The sequence below is a fragment of the Podarcis liolepis genome (genome assembly GCF_965112155.1).
Source record: "Podarcis liolepis genome assembly, chromosome: 9".
NCBI lineage: Eukaryota > Metazoa > Chordata > Lepidosauria > Squamata > Lacertidae > Podarcis > Podarcis liolepis.
Genome location: NC_139564.1, coordinates 73,316,594 through 73,338,444, shown reverse-complemented (window position 1 = coordinate 73,338,444; position 21,851 = coordinate 73,316,594). Strand labels below are relative to the sequence as shown.

Here is a 21,851-nt window from a genome sequence, read left to right as displayed (position 1 = left end):
ATCTATGCAGTGGTGGATATAGTACAATAACAAATCCGCCAAGAAATATGTTCTTGTCACAAAAAGGGCTGTGAGAAGTAATCTGAAATAGTAACTCATTGGCAGTGTTGTTCACAAGAAAAAAAATTAGCCTTGAATAAAGCTTATTATATCAGCCTCAAAAGTTTTAATTGCAGCTTTGGGAATCAGCTTACAAGCACAAGTAAAATGTGTGTTTTTGCTTAAAAATCTAGAAGTCTATACTCTGCAGGAAATGTTATTGGGCAACTTGAGAAGCAGGTATGCTACAAAAGCATTATACAGTGGTACCTCGGGTTAAGTACTTAATTCGTTCCAGAGGCCCGTTCTTAACCTGAAACTGTTCTTAACCTGAAGCACCACTTTAGATAATGGGGCCTCCCGCTGCCACTGCGCCGCCGGAGCACAATTTCTGTTCTCATCCTGGAGCAAAGTTCTTAACCTGAGGTACTATTTCTGGGTTAGCGGAGTCTGTAACCTGAAGCGTATGTAACCCGAGGTACCACTGTATATGAGAGTAAAGAACCTTAGACTAAAGGTTGAAGAAAAATGTTTAGCTGATTTGGAGCATTATTCTAGAATTATTATTTTTTAAACCAACCCTTCAATATGATTGAACCACCGTATTGTTGTTATATGGTGTAGTGGTGGTGGACTCGTAATCTGGTGAACCGGGTTCGCTTCCCCGCTCCTCCACATGCAGCTGCTGGGTGACCTTGGGATAGTCACACTTCTCTGACGTCTCTCAGCCTCACTGACCTCACAGAGTGTTTATTGTGGGGGAGAAAGGGAAAGGAGATTCTTAGCCGCTTTGAGACTCCTTAGGGGGATTGAAAGGTGGGATATCAAGTCCAAACTCCCCTTCTTCTTCTTGCAACAATTGGTTGCTTCCTGAATTGGCAAAACTGAGTCGTGGTGAATGCAGGCTGGACTTCAACTTGGAATCAGATCTCTGCTGAGCCATGAACCTTGGAGAGGGGGGACCCTTATTGTTTTATCTTGACTGCTGAATTCAGGCTCCATGCAGATGATGTTGACTTTATTTACAAAGTTATACATAACACCCTGGCAGAATTCCTAATTCAAGTCTGCACAGTGGTTCTTCTAGTCCTTCCTTAATAGTACCTGGCTATCCCCCTGTTGCACAATGTCTACAACTTTCATACCAGGTAGGCAATTTTTTTATATTATTTTTAAAGGTAAGTATGTACAGCTCTTCATCTTATGGCTGGAAATCATATGTATGGCACTTGGGTTCCGTGATGGAGGAGAGGCAGGTAAATATGAGACATCAATAAATAAAGTATTTATTCCAGAACAGTTTACAATGCAAATTAAAACAAGGAACAGTAATGACGTTCAACTATTAAGAAACGCAGATATTACTTATTCCCAGTGTTTTTAAAGTATAGCATTGTTCCAATACATAAAATGCAAATTATTAAAATCCCTGAGTAAATGAAAATGCCTTAATTGAATCAGTGGAACTGTTCAGCCCAAATGGCCCCATGCAGAGCTGGCATCTGATAGGCAGATCTCCTTGCCTCTCTTCCCTTGGGATTAGCAATTTTTAAAAAATAAAATGACAGGCTATTGGAACTTCAGGGGAGCTAGCTAGCCCAGTGTAGCATCTGCCAGCCAACCTCTGTGCCATCCCCTGCCTGCCTCCCATCCATCCAGCTAGCACGGAGGGAGAGCAGTGGGATGGCAGGGGCAGAGAAGCCCCCTGAAGGCACCTGGTTCAGGGCCTCCTCAAACATCGGCACACTTCCGAATCCAATACCTAAAAGATAATATAATATATGCTTCCCCAAGGTGTTGGTGGAGATGTTCAGAAATTGGATCGTATGTCTGCCTATGGTGTGGTTGTACTAGAGGGCAAGAATTTGGGGGCAAGGTGAAAGATAATAAAATGGCTGTAGGTAAGCCTTCCTGGTGAGAGAGTTCTGTAACCAGAGTGTCACAGTCTAGCCTACCTCGCAGGATTATTGTGAGGAAAAAATGCTTGGGGGAAAAGGATCATGTGCAACACATTTATCTCCAACAGATTAATGGAAAGAAATAAAATGTAAAATATATATAGTTGGAAATAGTTCAAAGCAAGCCATCCTGCCCTAGTATTCATTGTGTGCTGCCTTGCAATGTCCACACATACGTAAGATAAGTTGCCTCCAATATTCAATCTTTAGATTAATTTTACAGAGACTCTGGGAAGGCAGCTAAGCCCAACTGAACATAATGAGATTGACTTCTGAGTAAGCATGCATTGGTTTCGGCTGTGAATACAAAAGACTGGCTGACATGAAGTAATTTTTCAAAGGAAACTAATAATTTAATATTTGAAGAAGACACCGTTTTGCCCCTCATTTGTTCCATCCACATGCCTGCATTTTTTGCATGATTATCAAAAACTGAAAGAAAATTGGCTATTCCCACCTACCCGAAGCTAGACCTGACTGCGGGATACAGTCTGCAGAACTGTCAATAGTCACGTTTAGAAAGCAGAATGGCAAGAATCTGTATCCGTGCCTCCCAAGCCGGGACAGCATGGACCAGAAACTCGAACAGTTTGCTTCTTGTTCTCCGCTCGTGACTTCCTCTGCAGCATGGGTGCCAGCGCCCTGGGTGCCCGAGCACCCACAAAATTCCCCATAAAGGGGCTGTGCGCCCACAAATTTCGGTGCCAAGGCCGTGCACGCTGCATGCCACCCATGCCCCCTGGTACCCAAGGTTCCGCAGCCATCAGCGTCGGGTCTACACTGCCTCGCCTGCCCGCTTTCTCCTCGATCAGTCCGTCTGCCTTCCTTGCCTCCTCCCTCCCTCCTTCCTTTTCCCCCTTTTTCCTCCTGCAACTCTCGCAGGCTCTCTCCGTCTTTCCAGGCCCTACTGGGCGCTCCGCTAACCCTTCTAATAGCGACCCACAAGAGCGGAGGAGCGGCCTGGGGAACGCCGAGAGACCGCGGGCTCGCAGCCACTGCAGAGGCGTGACTTTTGCGCGCGCCCCCCCTGAAGCGCGCCCTTGCCTTTGGGCAACCCAGAGCTCTTTCTCGGCCGGCCCTTCGCTCCCCGCCGGCTGCTCCGTGGTGCTGAAGGGACAGCTCCCTGGGCGCGCAGGGGCGGGGCCGGGCCGAGACCGCCCCTTCCCCACGAGGCTGCCGGAGACCCGCGGCTTCCTCCGTCCTTCCTCCCGCCCGCCCGGGGCAGCCACTGCCCCGCCGCCTCTGCCGCTCCCTGGAGGCTGGAGGTGCGCCGGCCTGGCCTTGCGCTCGGCGTCCGGGAAGCCCCTCCACTCGAGGCTCGGGGCGCCCGGCTGCGCGGCCCTCGGCGGGCGCTGCTTCTGCGCGCGACCTTCCGCCTCCGATCCGGGCCGGGCTGCGGCGCTGCAATCCCTGCTGACGCCGCCGCCGCCGCCGCCTGGGCTCGCCGCTTCCCATTCGCCCGCGCCGCTTCTCCAGCCCCCTCCCCGCCGCCTCGTCCTTTGTACTTTCTTTCACGTGTTCCGGGCGGGCGAGGGTCGGTCCGGGCAGGGGAAGAGGAGCGATCGGGCGGGCGGGCGGCTTCTGCTGGCAAGGCGCGAAGGGCCCCGCGGGCCGGTCGTGCGGCCCCCGCCCCGTGGCGCCAGGATGGCCGAGAGGAAGCGGATCTGGAACACGGAGGACGACCTGCCGGTCTACCTGGCGCGGCCGGGCACCACGGCGCAGACGCCCCGCCAGAAGTACGGCGGCATGTTCGCCTCGGTGGAGGGCGCCTACGAGAACAAGACCATCGACTTCGACGCCTACAGCGTGGGCCGCAAGGGCTCGCGCACCCCGCGCAGCGGCAGCCGCCACGACCTGCTGGACGGCGCCGGCGGAGACAGCTACAGCGAGACGGCCAGCGACGTCAGCGAGATCTCGGGCTCGGTGGTCAGCTCGCCCAGCGGCGACAGGGAGGCCCGCGCGCCCGGCGTCGAGATCCGCTACCCGGCCGCCAAGGAGCCGCCGCGCGGCGCCCACAATGGCAAGGTAAGCGCGGGGCTCCCCAGGCCCAGCAGGCGCCGCCCGCCCGCCCCAGTCGCGGCTCCCCCTGCAGGGCTCGCTGCGGAATCGGGGAGGAGACCCGCGCCAGGCCCGGCAGCGCCGGCGGCAGCAGCAGCCAGGCCAACCCAGCGCCCGAGGAGGAGAGCGGGGAGCGGCGGGCTGGGTTCTCCGGGGCTGCAAAGGATGTCTCTCGAGGAGGAATGCGGGGGGAAATCCGGGCATCGCGCTCTCTCCTGCTCAGCAAACGTAACTTGGCCCTTAGCTAGCATGTCAGGAATATACTACAAAAAGTGTCCCCCCCCCCCCGCTGAAATCTGATTTTATTTGCTTCTCTGTCTAGCTGTCGTCTCATAACCAAAGGTCTCTGAGTGACAGTCAAAGCAATTCAGCATGCAAATTCAATAAAACCCACAGTGCCCACTAATACAAAACAGCCATATCTTAATGATGGACCACATCAGAGAGGTCTAGAGGGAGGGGGGTCTTGCCATCTGGACAGCCAGGACCTCCATATACACGCTGCCCAGGCTTGCATCAATGGGAGGTCGCTTCCGTGCTGCTAATGCAGGGTTTTGACTTTACCCCCGGAGCTGCAGTCTCCTATCTCTGAAGATAGGATGCCAACAGCCAACGATAGCCAGCAATCCCCTTCCTTTGCAAGTCTGGAAGAAAGCTATTCAGTGGAGGCTGCTCACCTAGGGTAGTCAGATGTGCATGCCAGTGCTAAGAACGTGTGTGCAGATGCTCTGAATATTAATGCCCTGTGACTGAAATGTGTCAGTATCAGTTTCCCTTTCCATGATTACTTACATCCAGTGGCATAGCGTGGGTTGTCAGCACCCGGGACAAGGCAAGTAATTTGCGCCCCCTAACCCGTGGATTTGTGCCCCCTAACCCTAACCCCCAGATGTTGCGCCCGGTGCGGCCGGGCCCCCCCCCTGCACCCCCCACACTACGCCACTGCTTACATCAACTTATCTCTGCACGGCTGCCATACATGTGTGTTGGGGAACAGTCTCTTTTAAAGCACTGTATCTTACCTCTATGACTAACAGTTTAGGTAGTAGCTCAAGCAGTTGCAAGCCCTGCAAATTCAAGAATTTTTGAATTCTGTAAAGTCAGACAGTTTTCATCTGGAGTTCTGGTTGTGCAGTTCCAGCTTTTCTGAGCTCATCAATGGGCAATGGCTTCTCTGTGCTCTGCTTGACCTTTCTTTCAGAAAAGCTGAGCAGTTAGCTAATTTCTATTTGGAGTCACTGGAGCATCGAAACACTCAGTCAAGTTTGGTTATGGGGGTTGCGAGCGGGTGGGGGGGACAATGACTAATGAGCTGATCAAGAAACCCGTCTTGATTGGCTGCCTAGTAACCTTTTGTTAAGGAAGAACATCTAGCTTTTAGCTGTCATGGCATGCAAGACTTGGGAAGGTTAGTTCACATACCCTAATATCATTCGTATGCATCCAGATATTTACAGTTATCAATTGTCTTTCAAGGATTTGATCAGAAATGGAAGGTGTTGAAATAATGGCATTGTTTTATTATTGTACAAGAAAACTTGCTAGTGATTTGTGACCTGCCAACATCTGTATGTCTTCAGCTGTGCATTGCAATGAACACTGGAGAAAGGGAAGAATGTAAAATTGTAGCAAAACCTTTTGAGCAAGGTCATTATTGGAATTCTTCCAGATATTGAAGCCTTCAGGGATGTATCACTTTTTCAAGGCCATAATTTGTTCTTGGCAGGCAGGAAATTAAAGGGAAAGATGTTTCCCGCTATCCCTACTGAAACCCATTCTGACTGCAGTTAGCCAAGCTTATAACAGTCCAAACATCCCATAATCTGCTCACCAAATAGGCTGGTTGGACTTGCCTGCCATTGCCATGCACCATGATCCACCCTCTAAATATCCAGGATCTGTTTCTTCACAATATCACAGACCCACTGAAATTAATGGACCTAAATTAATCATGTCCACCAACTTGAATGGGTGTAGTCAGAGTAGGACTAGCACTGGATACAATCCTTTGCGTAGGATAATGAAGAACGTAATTCTGTTTGGGCATTCCACATCCCTCAGGCAGTAAGGGAAAGCAGGGATGGGCATGTTAGCTCTGGGCCCTTGTTGCCTTCCACAATTTGGAGCAATAATTTCAGGAGCAGGACCCTACTCTGTCCATATACGCTTTCCCTCTCCTGATTTAGAACCCTAGAAAAATCAGGGTTCTAGATTTAAGATAACCAACTTGGTGCTATGAAATATGGGAGGAAGAAAAAGTGAACTGAGTTAATACTGTGGCCAAAGTACTGATTTTCAGATATGTCTTGAAGCTGGCTATTAGAAACTGCACAGAACTGTGTTTTAAGAAGTGAATGGCATGGGAGAGAGTTTGTCTCCCTCCTATATGAAATTGTCATCAGTGAGCATCATATTGCTAGGAAAGTCATAGAGAACCAGTCCTCAACGGATGTTTAGCTGCAACCATCATGACACATACACACTAGTTACATGTGTCTCCTCAGCCCCATTGTTGTTGCCCATCATTTGAAATGTGGTTTTGCTGAAAACATGTGCCAGTTTACTTGGTTCTCATAGTTATATCGAATTTTATTTGTGTGTATATGCCTTCCAGTAACTTGGTTCTGTGTGCTCAAAAGGGCAGCTTAAAAGCTCTTGCAGACAGAGGATGGCCTGTTTAGTTCTCCTTTGGTGGGACCAGGTGGCTGTCCTGTTCCTTCGGATGCCCAGAGACAGTTGAGGAGGTTGAAGGGGGCATCTCTGCCTCTGACTTCCCCTCCAGTCCAATGTCTGGTCAAACTGGTTTCGCAGGGATGTGAAGCACCCCAGAACAATATGGGGTGATGATGACAGAAGCTAAGAATAAGCACCAGCCTCTTCCCCACCTTTCAGGGCCGGCCACCCCTGAGTCAGATCTAGCAGATCCTGAAGCTGGTCTTTCTTCTTCCCCTCCCCCGCTTGTTCCCGATGAAGCTCTTCGCGCACCTCTTCTTCCCCGGCGGGGAGGCGCCATTTTGGGGTTCGCCTCCGGGGCCCCCGTGCCCTGACCATTTCCCCCTCTCGGGCAAAGGGCGCTTCCTTCCTCTGAAGCCAGAGCGAGCAGCGGAAGGATTCTGGGCGGGCGGGTGCCGTCCTGCACCTGACAGGACTCTTGGGTGGCGGGGACACAATGGCGGCGCCCCCTCTGGGCCAGGCCCTCCCGGGGCCCTTTTCTCCGGCCGGGGGCCGAGCGGGAGGCGGCGTTTTCCGGCGCCAGAGGCAGGCCGGCCGGCTCCGAGGAGGCGCTTCCTGGGTGGGGAAGCGGCCTTGGCAGCTGCAGCCCCCGCAGCCGCCTCTAGACGGAGCTCGTCCTCGCCCAGTCCCGGGGGGGGGAAGCCTCTCCCTCGACCGCCGCGCCCCTCCTGCCCGCCTGCCTGGCGACTCCTCGGCCGGCGCCGCCGCCGCGCTTTGTTGTGCCGCCGGGCGCGCCCCTCTCCGCAGCCGGAGGCATGTCTGGCCACCAAGGCAAAAAGAGCATCCCGCGCATCACGGTGAGCAGCAGGCGCGGCCCCTCCGCGCGCGGAAGACTCCCTTTGTCCGCTGAGCGGGGGGTGTGCCGCCCTGAGGGCTGAGCGTGGGGAGGGCGGGCGGGCGGGCGTCCTCTGGGGCCGCGACGGGGCAGCAGCGCCCCTTCCTGGCCGCAGAGGCGCGGAGCCAGGCGGGCCGAGCAGAACAAAAGAGCGCGGGGAGCCGGGTGCGCGCCTGCAGGGCGCCCGGGCAAGGGGGCAGCCGCCCCCGCCAGGCTGAGCACCTGCCGGGCGGGGGGGGGGGGGGAAGCGGGGCGGGTGTCTCCAGAACAGGATCCCACGGCGGGGTTTCCCAAGGGGGCTTAATGACAGAAGCAGCGCTGCTAAGAGCTCCGGAGCAGTGGCGTAGCGTGGGTTGTCAGCACCCGGGGCAAGGCAAGTAATTTGCGCCCCCTAACCCGTGGATTTGCGCCCCCTAACCCGTGGATTTGCGCCCCCTAACCCGTGGATTTGCGCCCCCTAACCCGTGGATTTGCGCCCCCTAACCCGTGGATTTGCGCCCCCTAACCCCCAGATGTTGCGCCCGGTGCGGCCGGCCCCCCCTGCACCCCCCACGCTACGCCACTGCTCCGAGGGAGCTTTGATGTCCATGGTGGAGGCGCCCTGGGTTTTCCGAAGCGGAGCAGCCAGCCCCACATCGCCCCATGCAAAAGGCATTGGGGGCGCGTCCCTCGGCGCCCACCCCCCACGGGCTGGAGCCAGCCGCGATAGAGGGAAACAGGAGCTATGTGCTTCTTTCCTCGCGCAGCGCGGGCGCAGGCCTCCGCCAATTGCCACGAGGCTGTCAAGAGATGCGCGGCATATTCCTGCCACATGCTTCCTTGGAAGCCAGTCCCATTGTGTTCAACGGGGCTCACTCCCTGTAAGTGTGATCAGGGCCGCATGTTTGGATTTCCTTTAAAGGGCAACAGAGAAGGAAGAAATGCTGCCGCACAGGGAATTGTGAAGTGCACAAAAGGCTGCCTGCTCTAGGGTGGCAGGTGGCGCATTGTGTGCTATTCACAGATAGAAACATAGGGATGTGATACAGTGCGATGTCGCTCTAGCACCACATGGAAAAGGAGAAGCTGTGGCTGCCCACAAGTTTCCCTCTGAAAATCCAGGTATTGCTGGGAGCAACCAGGAATCTATCTGGATATTATTATTATAAAATTTATATACCACCCATACCCGCCGGTCTCAGGGCGGTTCACAGGATTTATTTTAAGCAATAAAGAACGTACTTGTTTCTCTTTGAGACTCCATCCGTTTATGCAGACACCCAGGGTTGTGCAAATCTATTTTGTTAAGAATCTTGCTAGACTTCTCAAGGTTTCATGAAAACCTCTCAGATTTATAGCTTAAGAAAAAACCTTAACGTTTGCTTTAACTTTCCTTGTGGCAGCAACTGGTTGTAATGTGCACATGTGTGGATTGTCTGTTTCCCCAAAACATTGATTAGTTCCTCCTCTGAAATCTGACGAACCTCCAAACCTGTTTCAAATTGCATGTTAGGTGAAATTCTTGATTGCAATCCTGATCACAACATTAAGTAAGGGATAGTTGGGTCCAGGGACAAATTTGATTAGGGGTTAGTCCAACAAGTTGCAGGGAGCTTAAGGAAGATGCAAGAATCTTAGAACTGTCCAGCGATATTAAGGCAGCAATTCTCAGTATTTGGAGGCAGTGGCGTAGCATGGGGGGTGCGGGGGGGCCGGCCGCACCGGGCGCAACATCTGGGGGTTAGGGTTAGGGGGCACAAATCCACGGGTTAGGGGGCACAAATTACTTGCCTTGCCCCGGGTGCTGACAACCCACGCTACGAAACTGTTTGGAGGATATTCAACCCCACCAGCACCAAACCGGGCAATATTTCAACCCCCCTCCTCTTGCCCCCAACAGACATTTGGCATTTTGTGGCCATTGAACAGACTCGTTCCTTGTGGGGCTTTTGGAGATGAACCCCCCCCTTAGGCACCAGAAGGAGTGAATACAGTTTAGAGCCAGGGACCAGGTGAGTGCCAACTCCCAGCAGCCACTCAAAAGAACACAAACTGTTTACATGACAGTTACTTTTCACTGACAGAACAAATATTTTGAACAAACCAATTAGGTGGAAAGGGAGGTGAGACAAACGAAGAGGTTCTAATCACATCCTCTTGATGAAACATGTGAATTTGAAGCACAGGGGGAAAGGCAGGGTCTCTGGAGCAGCTTGGTTTATTTTAATGCACCTGCTCATGTCTCTTTAATGCACAAGCTTTTAGTCGGCAAACTTCCCCCTGCTGTTTGTTTCTGTGTCAAGAAAGCCTTCACCAGCTGAAAGTCTGCACGCTAGACAGCTAGTCAAGATGCAGGAGCAGGTCCAGGAACCAAGGTGCTACACTAAGATCATCTGGAGGGTCCATTGGTCCTCACACTGACTTAAAGCTTGTGGACTCTCTGAGTTTAACTGCTCCTCAGCCTTAACTTCTGTTTCTCTGCGGCTGCAGTCTAGGAGTCAGGGAAACAGAGTTGCCCTGTTTTTCCTGCCAGGTTCCCCATGCCTTCAAAAGCTACATTACAACACACATCTGTGGGTATATGCTCATTTTTTGAGCCACAGGGTGGTTGGAGTTTTTCAGGGAAAAGGCTAACTCATACAGGACAATTATATGAACTGTTTCTGTTACCCATTTTAGAATATAATTAACAAATTCATATAGCTTTCTTATAATAGCTTCATCAGTATCTGAAAATTCAAACAGAGGCTCTTTATCCTGTCCAATGCTAAATGTAAATACATGAAACTTGTTAACATACCATATTTCTAGCACACATTATAAGCAAAATGATCAAGGCTTATTTTAAGTTTAAAGGTTGGCTGGAATTTTTTGTTGTTGCCCAGTTACAAATTGGAGCCAAATTCTTGCAGAGAGTTGTACTTTGATTTAGCAACTCAGTGATTGCAAAGCTTATATTGCCTATTTGAACTCCCAATAACAAAATTTAGGAAGCAAAAAAAGTATTTGCAGGACAGGATTGTCTGTTGTAGAGATGCTCACACATAACCTGGTTGAAAACGCCTAATAATCAAATATTAAAAGTGTTTCTGGTTAGACAGTCAGTCGGGAAAATGTAGTAGACCCTCTGACCAAACTAACTTTTGGAAAATAAAAAGGATATCAAAGAAATGGTTTTAACTGACCAGGAGTTTTTCACTATTAAAGGAAAACATGGTGTCTTATAATCACCTAATTTTCAGAAGCATCCGTTAGAGAGGCTAGGGGATCATATCTCTTGGATACAGAATAAGAAAAATTAATACATTCAGCAAATACACTGGCCACTTTTGGGTTTGGTAATGGGTTCTAAAAGATCTCTACTGGGAGAATGTTTTCTGGAATAGAAAATAAGTGTTAGCTCGCAGGTGGAACTGGGCAAAGAAGAGGATTTAGCTGTGGGAAAATGATTGTTTGTACATGAGAGCATGAGCAAAGTTTTTATTGTCACAGGGTGATCTCATAGCTAGAAGCATCCTTGGAGCATGAATAGCGCGTGAACAGCTCGTGCTGTCCCATATGATTGGCTAACGTAGTATGGTCTGATCGCTCGCATGGTTTGGTACCAAGGTCTTTATCTGCTGGCTAGAACAAATTGCTTGACTTGTATTTTTTGTATCCTTACTTGGCTTGTATCTTTCTGATTTTCACACAATAAAAGCTGTGCTGCATTAGCCCTAGGAGCTGCCATGTTTCCCTAGGAGCAGCCATAATTCGGAACCTATCTTGGTGTGAGACTGATTTTTCTTTGGATGCCGAGCTGCAACTCGACAATTGGTGCCCCGTGTGACTGCCTTCGAACTTCACGTTGTTTTTCAGCACTCACCAACACGTCGTTCATCCACGTAGTGGATCCCTGGTGAGTGCTCCCGTGTGACTGCCTGTTTTTCATTATTCAGCACTCACCAACACGTCGTTCATCCACGTAGTGGATCCCTGGTGAGTGCTCCCGTGTGTACAACGTTCAGCTCTCACCTCGCCCCGCAAGGGCTGCAGACGCGTCGTTCATCCACGTAGTGGATCCCCGGTGAGAGCTCCCGTGTGAATGTGATTCTGGACTACGTTACGGTCTTATCAGCACTTATCTCCGCCCGGACAGGGCAAAAGGCGCCTCTCTCTCATCCTCCTACGGATCCCTCGGTAAGTGCTCCCTGCTCTTTTTGCAACTCTTGCAATCATGGGAAAATCTCTCTCTGCACCACAGAAAAATTTTTTAAAAGACCTTAAATTCCTTTTGGCCAGTAACAACCTTGCTGTTAGGAAAGCTGACCTTAAGTCCCTTATAAAAGCCCTGGACACTCACTGTCCGTGGTTTCCCCAGGACGGAAACTGGGAGTTAGACGATTGGAAAAAAATTGGACACTTCTTTCAAAATCATCCGCAGATTGATGTAAAGGTTTTGCATGCCTGGAGTAACGTCTACAAAGCTATGTCGTGCTTAACTCCTTCAAACATTCTTCTGGCTGCTGGAACAGCTTCTTCAAACGCCCCCCCGGTTCCCGCTTTGCCTGCCTCAAACCTTCCTCCTAAACCGCCGGACATTCTCTCTCCGGCTCATCCTGTCACTCCCCTGCATTCTTCAAATTCTGCAGCACCCCCTGCTCTTCCACCTCCTCCGCCCAAGGCATTTGGCACCGCTACTACTACGCCTCTCCAAGAATCTCTCCGTGCCGCTGCCCCATTGTTGGGTTTTGATTGTACAACTCCTAATCTCTTCCCTGTGATTGCTCCTGCACCCCCAGCCCCCGTCATGCTGACCCAAACCGATGTTCTCGATGGGTTAACGGGAGGAGGCAATTTTCTTCCTATTGCCCAACAGTTGGCCCTTGATCCTATGTATTGGGCGACCACCACAGCCTCAGCCCAAGAGGCTCTGGCCTCTGTCCCTGATGACAGGAATGAGCGAGATGGCCGATGGAGAAGCATCAGACAGGATCCTGCAAAGCCCTATGGACAATTTGTTGATCGCTTGTACAATACCTTCAAGCGGCAAGTTCAGGACCTGGCAGCACAAGAACTGACTGTACGCCAGCTTGAGGACTTTAAGCAAGCACTGCACCCTCTAATGGCAACATCAAATATAGCCATTGCTGATATGCTTAAAGCCTGCCAGTCAGTGGGCACTGCTAGCCACGGCCTGCTAGCCACGGCCTGGTCCTCCTCCGTGTCCCAAAATCCTGCAAAGGCTACAACCTGTTGGATTGACAGTGGCTAAGGAGAAAATCCAGCGGACTTTACCTATTACGTGCCTGGGACACAAGCTGCCAGCATCTGCAGCCATTCCAGTCACGCCTCAACTACAGTTTCCTGATTTTAAACTGGTGGATTTACAACAAATTCTTGGACAGCTGAATTGGATAAAGAGTTATTTGGACCTGCCCACCTCCACTTTGTCTCCACTATTTTCTGCCCTTAAAGTACACAAGGATCCAGCAGACAAGATCACAGTCACCTCTGCAATGGAAGCTCTTCCACAGCTGTTTCAGTGTTTCTTGGCATGCTGAAAGGCCATCTTCATCCCTACTGCATTGGCCCCCCTTTTCCCTGGGAAGCCACTTCAACCACCAAACATCATTACAGTTTTGCTGCCTCCTAATAGCGACCATCCCATCTGTGTCATCACGCTTCATTGGGCTTGGACTTTTGACTCAGCAGTACAAGGAGCAATACATGAGACCTATTTACAGCAAATGGGCTCCTGTATCTGCAGAAATGGTTGTGTGACTTCTTCTGGATTGTGGTTTTTACATGCCAATAATCGAGCCATGAAATATCACACAGGTTGCTTGGAAGTGGCCATTGGACTAATTTACCATTCTCATCCTTATTGACATCACTTGGATTTTACCCCCCAGATCTTTTTTTCTCCTCCCTCAGGAGTCCTGCCCTATGATGTGTTCCCCTGAGCATGTACAGAGGGCTGTCTTGGAACTATTGTGGACTCTTGGCAAGGGAGGGGGTGAGGGGATTTTAGTGTGTTCCAGTTGTTTCATTTTTGTGCTTTGGCATGGTTCCCGGACAGAAAGCGAGTTGCAATGTGGTTCTTTAGCAAGGCCCACGAAGACAATGGGCTCTGTTCTCGACCTTGTTGCAATCTTTTTAGTTACAGCAAGCGGAATATGCTTGAAGCGGACTATGCTTGGCTAGTGCCTTTTTTTAGCTGCTGAGAAAAATGATTTTTAAAAGCTTCTTGAAGCTTTGAGGTTTTTTTGGTGGTGGTATTCTAGCATTCTAGTAAATGCTTTGTATAAGATTAGCAATAATATGAAGGACAATCGTATAAGTTTATCACCTGTGTTTTGTTGCTTGCAGTAATCCCCTCTGCCTTTTCTGGTACCTGCACGTTAGGCATAGTGGTACCCTTGGTGTATAAAATAGATAAGCTCCCAGCGGTCCGTTTGCGTAACAGAAGGGAAGTACAATCACCTATTTCTCAATATACAGGGACAGCTATCTCTAGGTCCCTTCTGCCTTCTTTAGGTGCAGCCATGAATTACCGTGATTTGCATAAATTGGCAAACTGGACAGAAAATTTGTTTAATTCCACCATTTTGGCTTTAAAAATGATTAACAAAGAAATATCAGAAATAAGAAATGTAGTTCTTCAACATCATTATGCTTTAGATGTGATCCTTGCTTCTAAAGGTGGAATTTGTGCCTTAATTCATTCTCATTGCTGCATGTATATAACTGATCAATCGACCAATATCTCTGCTACTATTGATTATATGGAACAGATGATAGCTCATAATCCTTTGAATCCACCTGAAGGTTTTGATCCATGGGAGTGGTTGTCTTCTTGGTTACCTAATGGATTATGGTTAAGAAAAGTATTATTGATTGTAATTGCATGTGTTGCTGGATTCGTCGTGGTGTGTTGTTGCATTCAATGCATACCCTCTTTGATTTCCCAATGCACTGCATGGTGGTACCGACCACGGCCCACCACAGGGGTTACAAGAGGAATTTATGTTGCAAAGTGTAGACGCTTAGGCAATGAAGTGTACTAAGGGTCCCTCTTTTCCTCTAACAATATAAATAAGAAAAGAGGACATGTGGGAAAATGATTGTTTGTACATGAGAGCATGAGCAAAGTTTTTATTGTCACAGGGTGATCTCATAGCTAGAAGCATCCTTGGAGCATGAATAGCGCGTGAACAGCTCGTGCTGTCCCATATGATTGGCTAACGTAGTATGGTCTGATCGCTCGCATGGTTTGGTACCAAGGTCTTTATCTGCTGGCTAGAACAAATTGCTTGACTTGTATTTTTTGTATCCTTACTTGGCTTGTATCTTTCTGATTTTCACACAATAAAAGCTGTGCTGCATTAGCCCTAGGAGCTGCCATGTTTCCCTAGGAGCAGCCATAATTCGGAACCTATCTTGGTGTGAGACTGATTTTTCTTTGGATGCCGAGCTGCAACTCGACATTTAGCCAGGGCCATCCACCACCACACAAGCCCCACAGCCCTGCTCTGCACGGATATCTCCTTTGGTGATGAACTGGTGCTGGTCCTGCTAAAAAAAAGCCGGTCTGTGAAGGTTCCTGGCACACTGCTAAGAAGAGCAGCCGTAGTCCATTTCGATGTTGAGAAAGGGATGCTAATTGTGTTGGTATCTGCTTGGTTGGAGATAATGTTGAACATTTCAGAACTTATTTCTCACAAGTTACCAGAGACACATTAGGTGGCTAAAAACTTTGGAATTTTTAGATGTAAAGAAGTTGACTTTAAGTAGCAGGAAATATGACCTGAGAACAGATACCCTAATCTAGAATTACAGTAGTGATATTGTACATGAAGATCGTACTGCAGTTCTCTTAAGACCTTGTGCTGTTGATGGTTAACCACATGTTTTTAAGTAAGCTATTAGACCTAATTCTTTTTCTCCTTTCCCCCCTTCAGAGTGAACGCCTGCTCATTAAAGGTGGACGGATTATTAATGATGACCACTCCTTCTATGCAGATGTTTACCTGGAAGATGGGCTGATAAAGTTAGTTTTAAAACTTTGAACTTTCTGTGTATGTTTGGTGATGCAAGAGTTGCTAACAACATTATAGTGTAGTTGCTTATTTAACATATCTATAGTCAAAGCTATAGACGTGTGTGCTTTAAGTATAATTGGGTGTTTGCGTATATGTCTCTTGAGGATTAACACTTTATGTATCTCTGCTGAAGTGAGCTTAAGCCCATGGAAGCTTATGCCACATAAATTTGTTAGTCCTGACTTGTGTTTTTTCTGCAACAGACTAATACAGCATGTGAGGGACATGGCATTCATATGCTTTGATATTAGAATTTCTCATTCACTTGATCTTAAACTGAGGAAGCTATTGCATTTTCTAAACATAAGTTAACTGCAGGCGGGCAAATCAATTCTAGTATTCATGGTTGGCTATAGCTCTTCCCCTGAGGAAGTATACTATGAGCAGGTTCATATGTAAGGCCTTTGCTGCTTCTGCTGTTGCACCACTGGGAGCTAAGCAATGGTTTGTGTAAGTTGCTGTCTGAATTGAGGCTCATGGTTTGTCTTGCTCCAGTTAAAGGATGAGCTGTAAACCCAAAAATTAGTTTTGGTTGCAGCTCATGGGGTGTCTGGAGTGATACAAGCCACAGTCCTGGAATCTGTGGAAAGTTTTCTGTTTCATACGTTCATTAGTCACAATGCCAGTTGCAGATACAATCTTAGGCAAGCTTGGAAGCTTCAAGGTTGTTAGTGAACAGAAACAAATACAGGTAAATAAACATACTAAATTAAATCACCTTCTAAGGCACCAGTAAATTTTCTGATGCAAAACTGTTTTGTTTTGTTTTTGCAGATTAGTGTAATTTTCCATAAATCTTTTCAGTATGAATTTTTCCAGAGAAAACCCTTTAGTGCTTTAGTGTGAGATCTCCAGCCAAACTAGCCTTCCACTTAGCAAAATTTGCAGTATTTGGTATTAACCCAATTTATATGTAAACCGCATTGATGCAGTGATGCTCCAAAGAATGTGGAAAGTGTTTCATGTGTGTGGAATGACTGGGCTGGATTTTTGTAAACCTCTTAGATGTTTTCTTAAAATTAAGCAGTAGATAAATTCTGTTAAATAAGATAAATGAAATTTAATTTATTCGTTCTCTAAATCAGTGGTTCACAATTAGCTAAGTACTGTGCACTCACTGTTTTTCAAAAGCCAAGCCACAGACTCCCTCCTTTTGAAATTTTTGATATCTCTGTGGCAGTTTTTGTTATGTGAATGGTGTCACGGATTCCCTGGGTGGGTTACACAGAATCCCTGAGGTTCACAGGCCACCAGTCGGGAACCACATCTCTAAATGTTTAGTTGGCATGGCTGAAGCTTGTTCAGCCACCCCACAGCTGTGTAGCACTGCCTACGGGCAACTGTGTCCATGGGGTTCCAGGGTCTACCTTTAGCTCCAGCTTCTAAGTTCTGATACATCTTAAGAATGTTCATGATTCCTGCATTGCAGAGAGTTGGACTACATGACCCTTGAGATCCCTTCTAACTCTATAATCCTGTGATTCTTCTATGATACCGTAAGAACCCATTTGGGGGGTGTATGAGAGGGACAGCGCAAGAGGGGTTTGCAAGAAGCAACTGACAACTTTAATCAATTATATTATCAGAAGAACTATACAACCCAAATAGTTAATCGAACTTCACAAAGGCATGGGCAATTTGCACCATTCTTCCATTGCCAACATTTGTGTTATGATTTGCATGTTTTGGGACTGGAAGTCAGGTTTGGGCTGGCTGTGATATTCTTTCTGGTAGTGGACATAGTAATAGCTTCACTGTGCTGTAAGGAAAGCTACAGTATATGACACGAGCAGTTTGTAGGAATTCTAACCAATGTAAAGACCAGCCCATGAGATACTGTAGCTAAACTTTCATTTGCAGGATCTATGGTTGCAAAATGCATGCAAAAATGCAGTGAGATCTATTGGGATGCAGGATGCTGTATAATCACATCTTAGACCCTAATATTAGATTAAACTGAAGTTGAGGTTTATATTCGAAACCTTCAAGATTGTTGTTAATGTTTCTAGACAAAAGAACCAAAATAGCCCTTCTTCCTTTTTGTCAGACAAATAGGAGAGAATTTGATTGTTCCTGGTGGAGTGAAGACCATTGAGACAAATGGGCTTATGGTTATTCCTGGAGGCATCGATGTCAATACTTACCTGCAGAAGCCCTCTCAAGGCATGATGGCTATTGATGATTTCTATCATGGCACAAAGGCAGCTCTAGGAGGAGGCACTACCATGATCAGTAAGTACTGGAAATGCTCAGCACTTCATAATGGAAAAGCTGAGGATGTGTCCCATTCATAGAAGCATTAGAGAAAGGTTTAGTTTCATATGACACAGGAGAGCAAACAAGCAAGTCCAGACCTTTCTCCCCATTAAAGATAGTAATAGCTGAATCTTCAGTGGTTGTAATGATATGTGCAAATGGGTTATCGAGACTGAAGGAAAACAAACTGCTGGTGAATGAAAACATTAGATTTTTATCTGAATATATTATTGTTGTTGTTATTATTGTTGTTATTATTTCAGTTTATTAGTTCCTTACCACATAAGTCTCCAAGTGACTTTAAAAAATTGAAAGCTGAAAGAATGGCAAAAACCCCTGAAAAAGGACAGTGTAATATAATGGTAACCATACCTGCCCTTGGACCATAGAGTGAAAGGCTGGGAAGGAAGGAAGGAATAAAATAATCTGTAAAAGAAATCTATTGAAACAGCAGCAAAAGCATAGCTGTCAACCTTCCCTTTTTTTGCGGGAAATTCCCTTATTCCAGCGCCGTTTCCCACTGCTTCCCACTGCTATCCCAGATTGTTAGATATCCCGTAGACTGTCCCTGGGACAGGTGAGGCTGCTGATCCCTTATTTTCAAGGCTGCTGATCCCTTATTTTCAAATCTGAAAGTTGACAGCTATGAGCAAAAGCATTCTATCAATAGACAGCAAAATAAAACAGGCAGCGACCATTTCGCACGGGGGTTCCATTCCCAGCCCCCACATGCGTTGGCAGAGAGTGTATAAGAGTGCCCTGCCCCATTATGCCCCACCCCTTTCTCCCCGTTCTGCCCTCATTTTGCCACCTTCTGGGTCTCTGAAAGGACCCGTGCATTGGAAGCGCCGAAAATGGTCGCCACCGGTAGTAGTAATAATAATCATCATCATCATCATTATCCCATCAAATGCCTGGGAGAATAGGTAAGTTTTTACTTAGCATAGGGACGGTGTTAAGTGATGGAGCAGGGTGGACCTCACTGGGGAGAGCTTTCGAAACTTCCATGAGAGGAGCACACAGAGAAGGGCCCTGGACGAAAACCAGAGGGTCTGGGTAGGTTCAAATCATGAGTGGGGTTTGAAAAGATATTGGGGCTCTGAGCCATATAGAGATTTAAGGTTACATCACCACTTTGAATGGGACTTGGAAATGAACAGGCAGCCACTGCAGCTGAGTCAAGGGCCGGTGCCACGTGATCCATTTGCCCTAAACCTCTTAGCAATCAGGTGGGTGCGTTCAATGCTGCCTAGTTTCCGAATCATCTTCAGAGACACCCCTGTGCAATTACATTGCAGAAATCCAGAGGGACGCTGTCTAGCGCATCCTGCATGCCACTCAATTGGACAGGAGAGCCATTCTCTAGCAGCATCTCAGTCTTGTCTTGGTTAAACTTCAGTCCATTGGTCCTCATTCAGTCCCTTGTGACCAGGCAACAGTTCAGCACATCCGCTGCCTCACCTGCAGAAGATGAAAATGAGAAACAGCTGGCTGTCCTCAGGATACTGATAACAATGCGCTCCAAAACTGAGTATGACCCCACTTAGCAGTTTTAGTGTCATAACGTCAGTAAAACACTTTACATTTCATCTTAGTGTGTGATCACACCGGCTTTGGCTGGTTTACTTGTGGCCCTGTGCAGAAAATTTCAGCTTAGCTCAGTGATACATCCTCTGCATCACTGTAATATGATCCTTATGGGATTATTTTTAAAGACTTGTTAGGAAACCAGTTGGTACAGAACATAGCAACAAGAATGCTGGTACCAACTTATCTGAAGGGCCACTTACATCTATCTGAGCTTTCCTGGGCTTTCAGATCCACTTCTGAGGCCCTGCATTAGTCTGATGGGTACCAGGTACAGGGCCTTTCAGGTGGTAGCCCTATAGTTAGTCTCCCTTGGAAAGTATGAGTGTCCCCATCTTTGGAAATGTCTAAGAAACTACTAAAACATTTTCTGTCTTTTTATTATCTGCTGTTGCTTTAAAAAATATTTTAATGTTTTAGTGGATATTGTTCAGTTTTAAGCAGGTATAATGCCTTATTGTTGTTGTTGTTGCTATTGTTATTGTTATTGTTATTGTTGTTATTATTATTATTATTATTAAGTCATAAATTTTGGACATTGTCTTGAAGTGGCTGTTGCACCCTAAAAAGTAACATATAAATCAGGTAATAAATAAAATAAACAAAACTGTTGAGAATGATTGGCAAAAGGTGTTATTTCAGCATATGCCCCTTGTTAGATGAATGTAGTCTATTTATATAAAAAACTGAAAGACTGCAGTGGAGCTAAACAGTGGAGCTGGGTGAGAGAATTTGTCAGTGAGGAGCTAGGTGGGAAAAGGAGCCTATTTCTAGGAAGAGAGAATAGAGCAGTGTGTGAAAGTGCCGTTGAGAGTGGCTTCTTGTTCAAGCTATTTTATTCTCAGCTATGATGAAGCCAGGATGTCAGTACGGGCATAACAACAAACTGTGATTTATGATCCTAGTTTGCTGTCTCAAGCATAGTATGGCTAGTGTGCCTGCTGGGGTTCAGGCATGCAGACAGGCTGGGCTTATGCTAAAAACAATAACAACCCTATGGCCTGGTGTTACTTCCAACGTGGGCCACTTTGGTGCTTACTCCTAAGTGGGCATTGGCCAAGGCTGCACATATTTCTTTGGGGATGACCTATTCTAACTGGCTTTGTCAGCTCAGCTCAGCGTCCTGCTATTCGGAAGAAATAAGCTAGATCAAACTTAAGTTAATTGAAATAGTTCTTCCTTGCACAGAGAAATGACTAGTTTATTTAAGCTCTTCAAAAACAGCGTGACAATGAAACAAGAGGTTTTAGAACCTGTTTTGTTTCATGTACTATTGCATCTGTAGATAAAATGTGGACTGAACTTTATTTGCCTATTAACAAACACTTCATCCTCATTTCAGTTGACCATGTACTTCCTGAACCCAGCTCCAGTCTATTAACCTCCTTTGAGAAGTGGCACGAGGCAGCAGACACCAAATCCTGTTGCGATTACTCTCTCCATGTGGATATCACCAACTGGTATGATGGAATCAGGGAAGAGCTGGATATCCTGGTACAAGATAAAGGTTAGTAACAGTCTAGCAGAATAGTCAGATGAAGAGATAAAAGTAAAAATATGGAGGACATTGTCAAAAACCTTACTGAAATCATGATACACAACGTCCACAGCATTCCCCTGATCTACCAAGCTTGCAATTCTATAAAAGAAATAAATAAATTAGATTTTTTTTCTGGCATGATTTGTTTTTGAGAAACCCATGCCGGGTCTTACTAATCACAGCATCCTTTTATAAGTTCTTGCAGACTGTTTAATAATCTGTTCTAGGACATTCCTGGTATCAGTGTCAAGTTGATCGGTCAGTAGTTACCTGTATCTTCTCCCCACCCCCTTTTTGGAGATGAGGACAATATTTGTCCTCTTCCAGTCCTCAGGGACCTCACCTGCTCCAAGAATTCTTGAAGATCACATCTGCAAGCTCCTTTAGTACCCTTGGATACACATCTCTGTGCTCCCTGTCTCTTGTATCACCGTCTATCCTGTTTTTGCATTCCAAAAACTTATTTAAAAATTCCATTCATTCTCAAACGTGGTATTTTTACAAATAGCTTGTTGCACTCATAAAGCCCAAGTTCATTCACTTAACACTGCTTCTCTCCGTAACTCAGTATACCATCCTCTTAAGTCTGGTGTCTGACAGCTCTTCCTGAAGGAGCGTCTCCACCCCCATCGTTCTGCCTGGACACTGAGGTCCAGCGCCGAGGGCCTTCTGGCAGTTTCCTCATTGCAAGAAGCCAAATTGCAGGGAACCAGGCAGAGGGCCTTCTCGGTAGTGGCGCCCGCCCTGTGGAACGCCCTCCCACCAGATGTCAAAGAGAACAA

The 21,851-nt window shown here is 47.4% G+C and overlaps 1 protein-coding gene across 2 annotated transcripts in view; it reads left to right on the top strand.

Annotated features, from left to right (window-relative positions):
• The first annotated feature begins 3,419 nt into the window (after positions 1-3,419).
• The window catches only part of CRMP1 (collapsin response mediator protein 1), a 38,099-nt gene continuing 19,667 nt past the window's right edge, over positions 3,420-21,851 (top strand). Inside the window, exons 1-4 of one of the 2 annotated variants that reach the window (XM_083460497.1) lie at positions 3,420-4,022; positions 15,546-15,634; positions 17,734-17,918; positions 20,872-21,036. In XM_083460497.1, the coding sequence (XP_083316623.1) occupies positions 3,642-4,022; positions 15,546-15,634; positions 17,734-17,918; positions 20,872-21,036 (820 nt within the window). In that variant the 5' untranslated portion in view covers positions 3,420-3,641. Of the gene's footprint in view, positions 4,023-7,448; positions 7,586-15,545; positions 15,635-17,733; positions 17,919-20,871; positions 21,037-21,851 lie in introns of those variants that run through there. The other variant, XM_083460498.1, reaches the window with a different exon arrangement.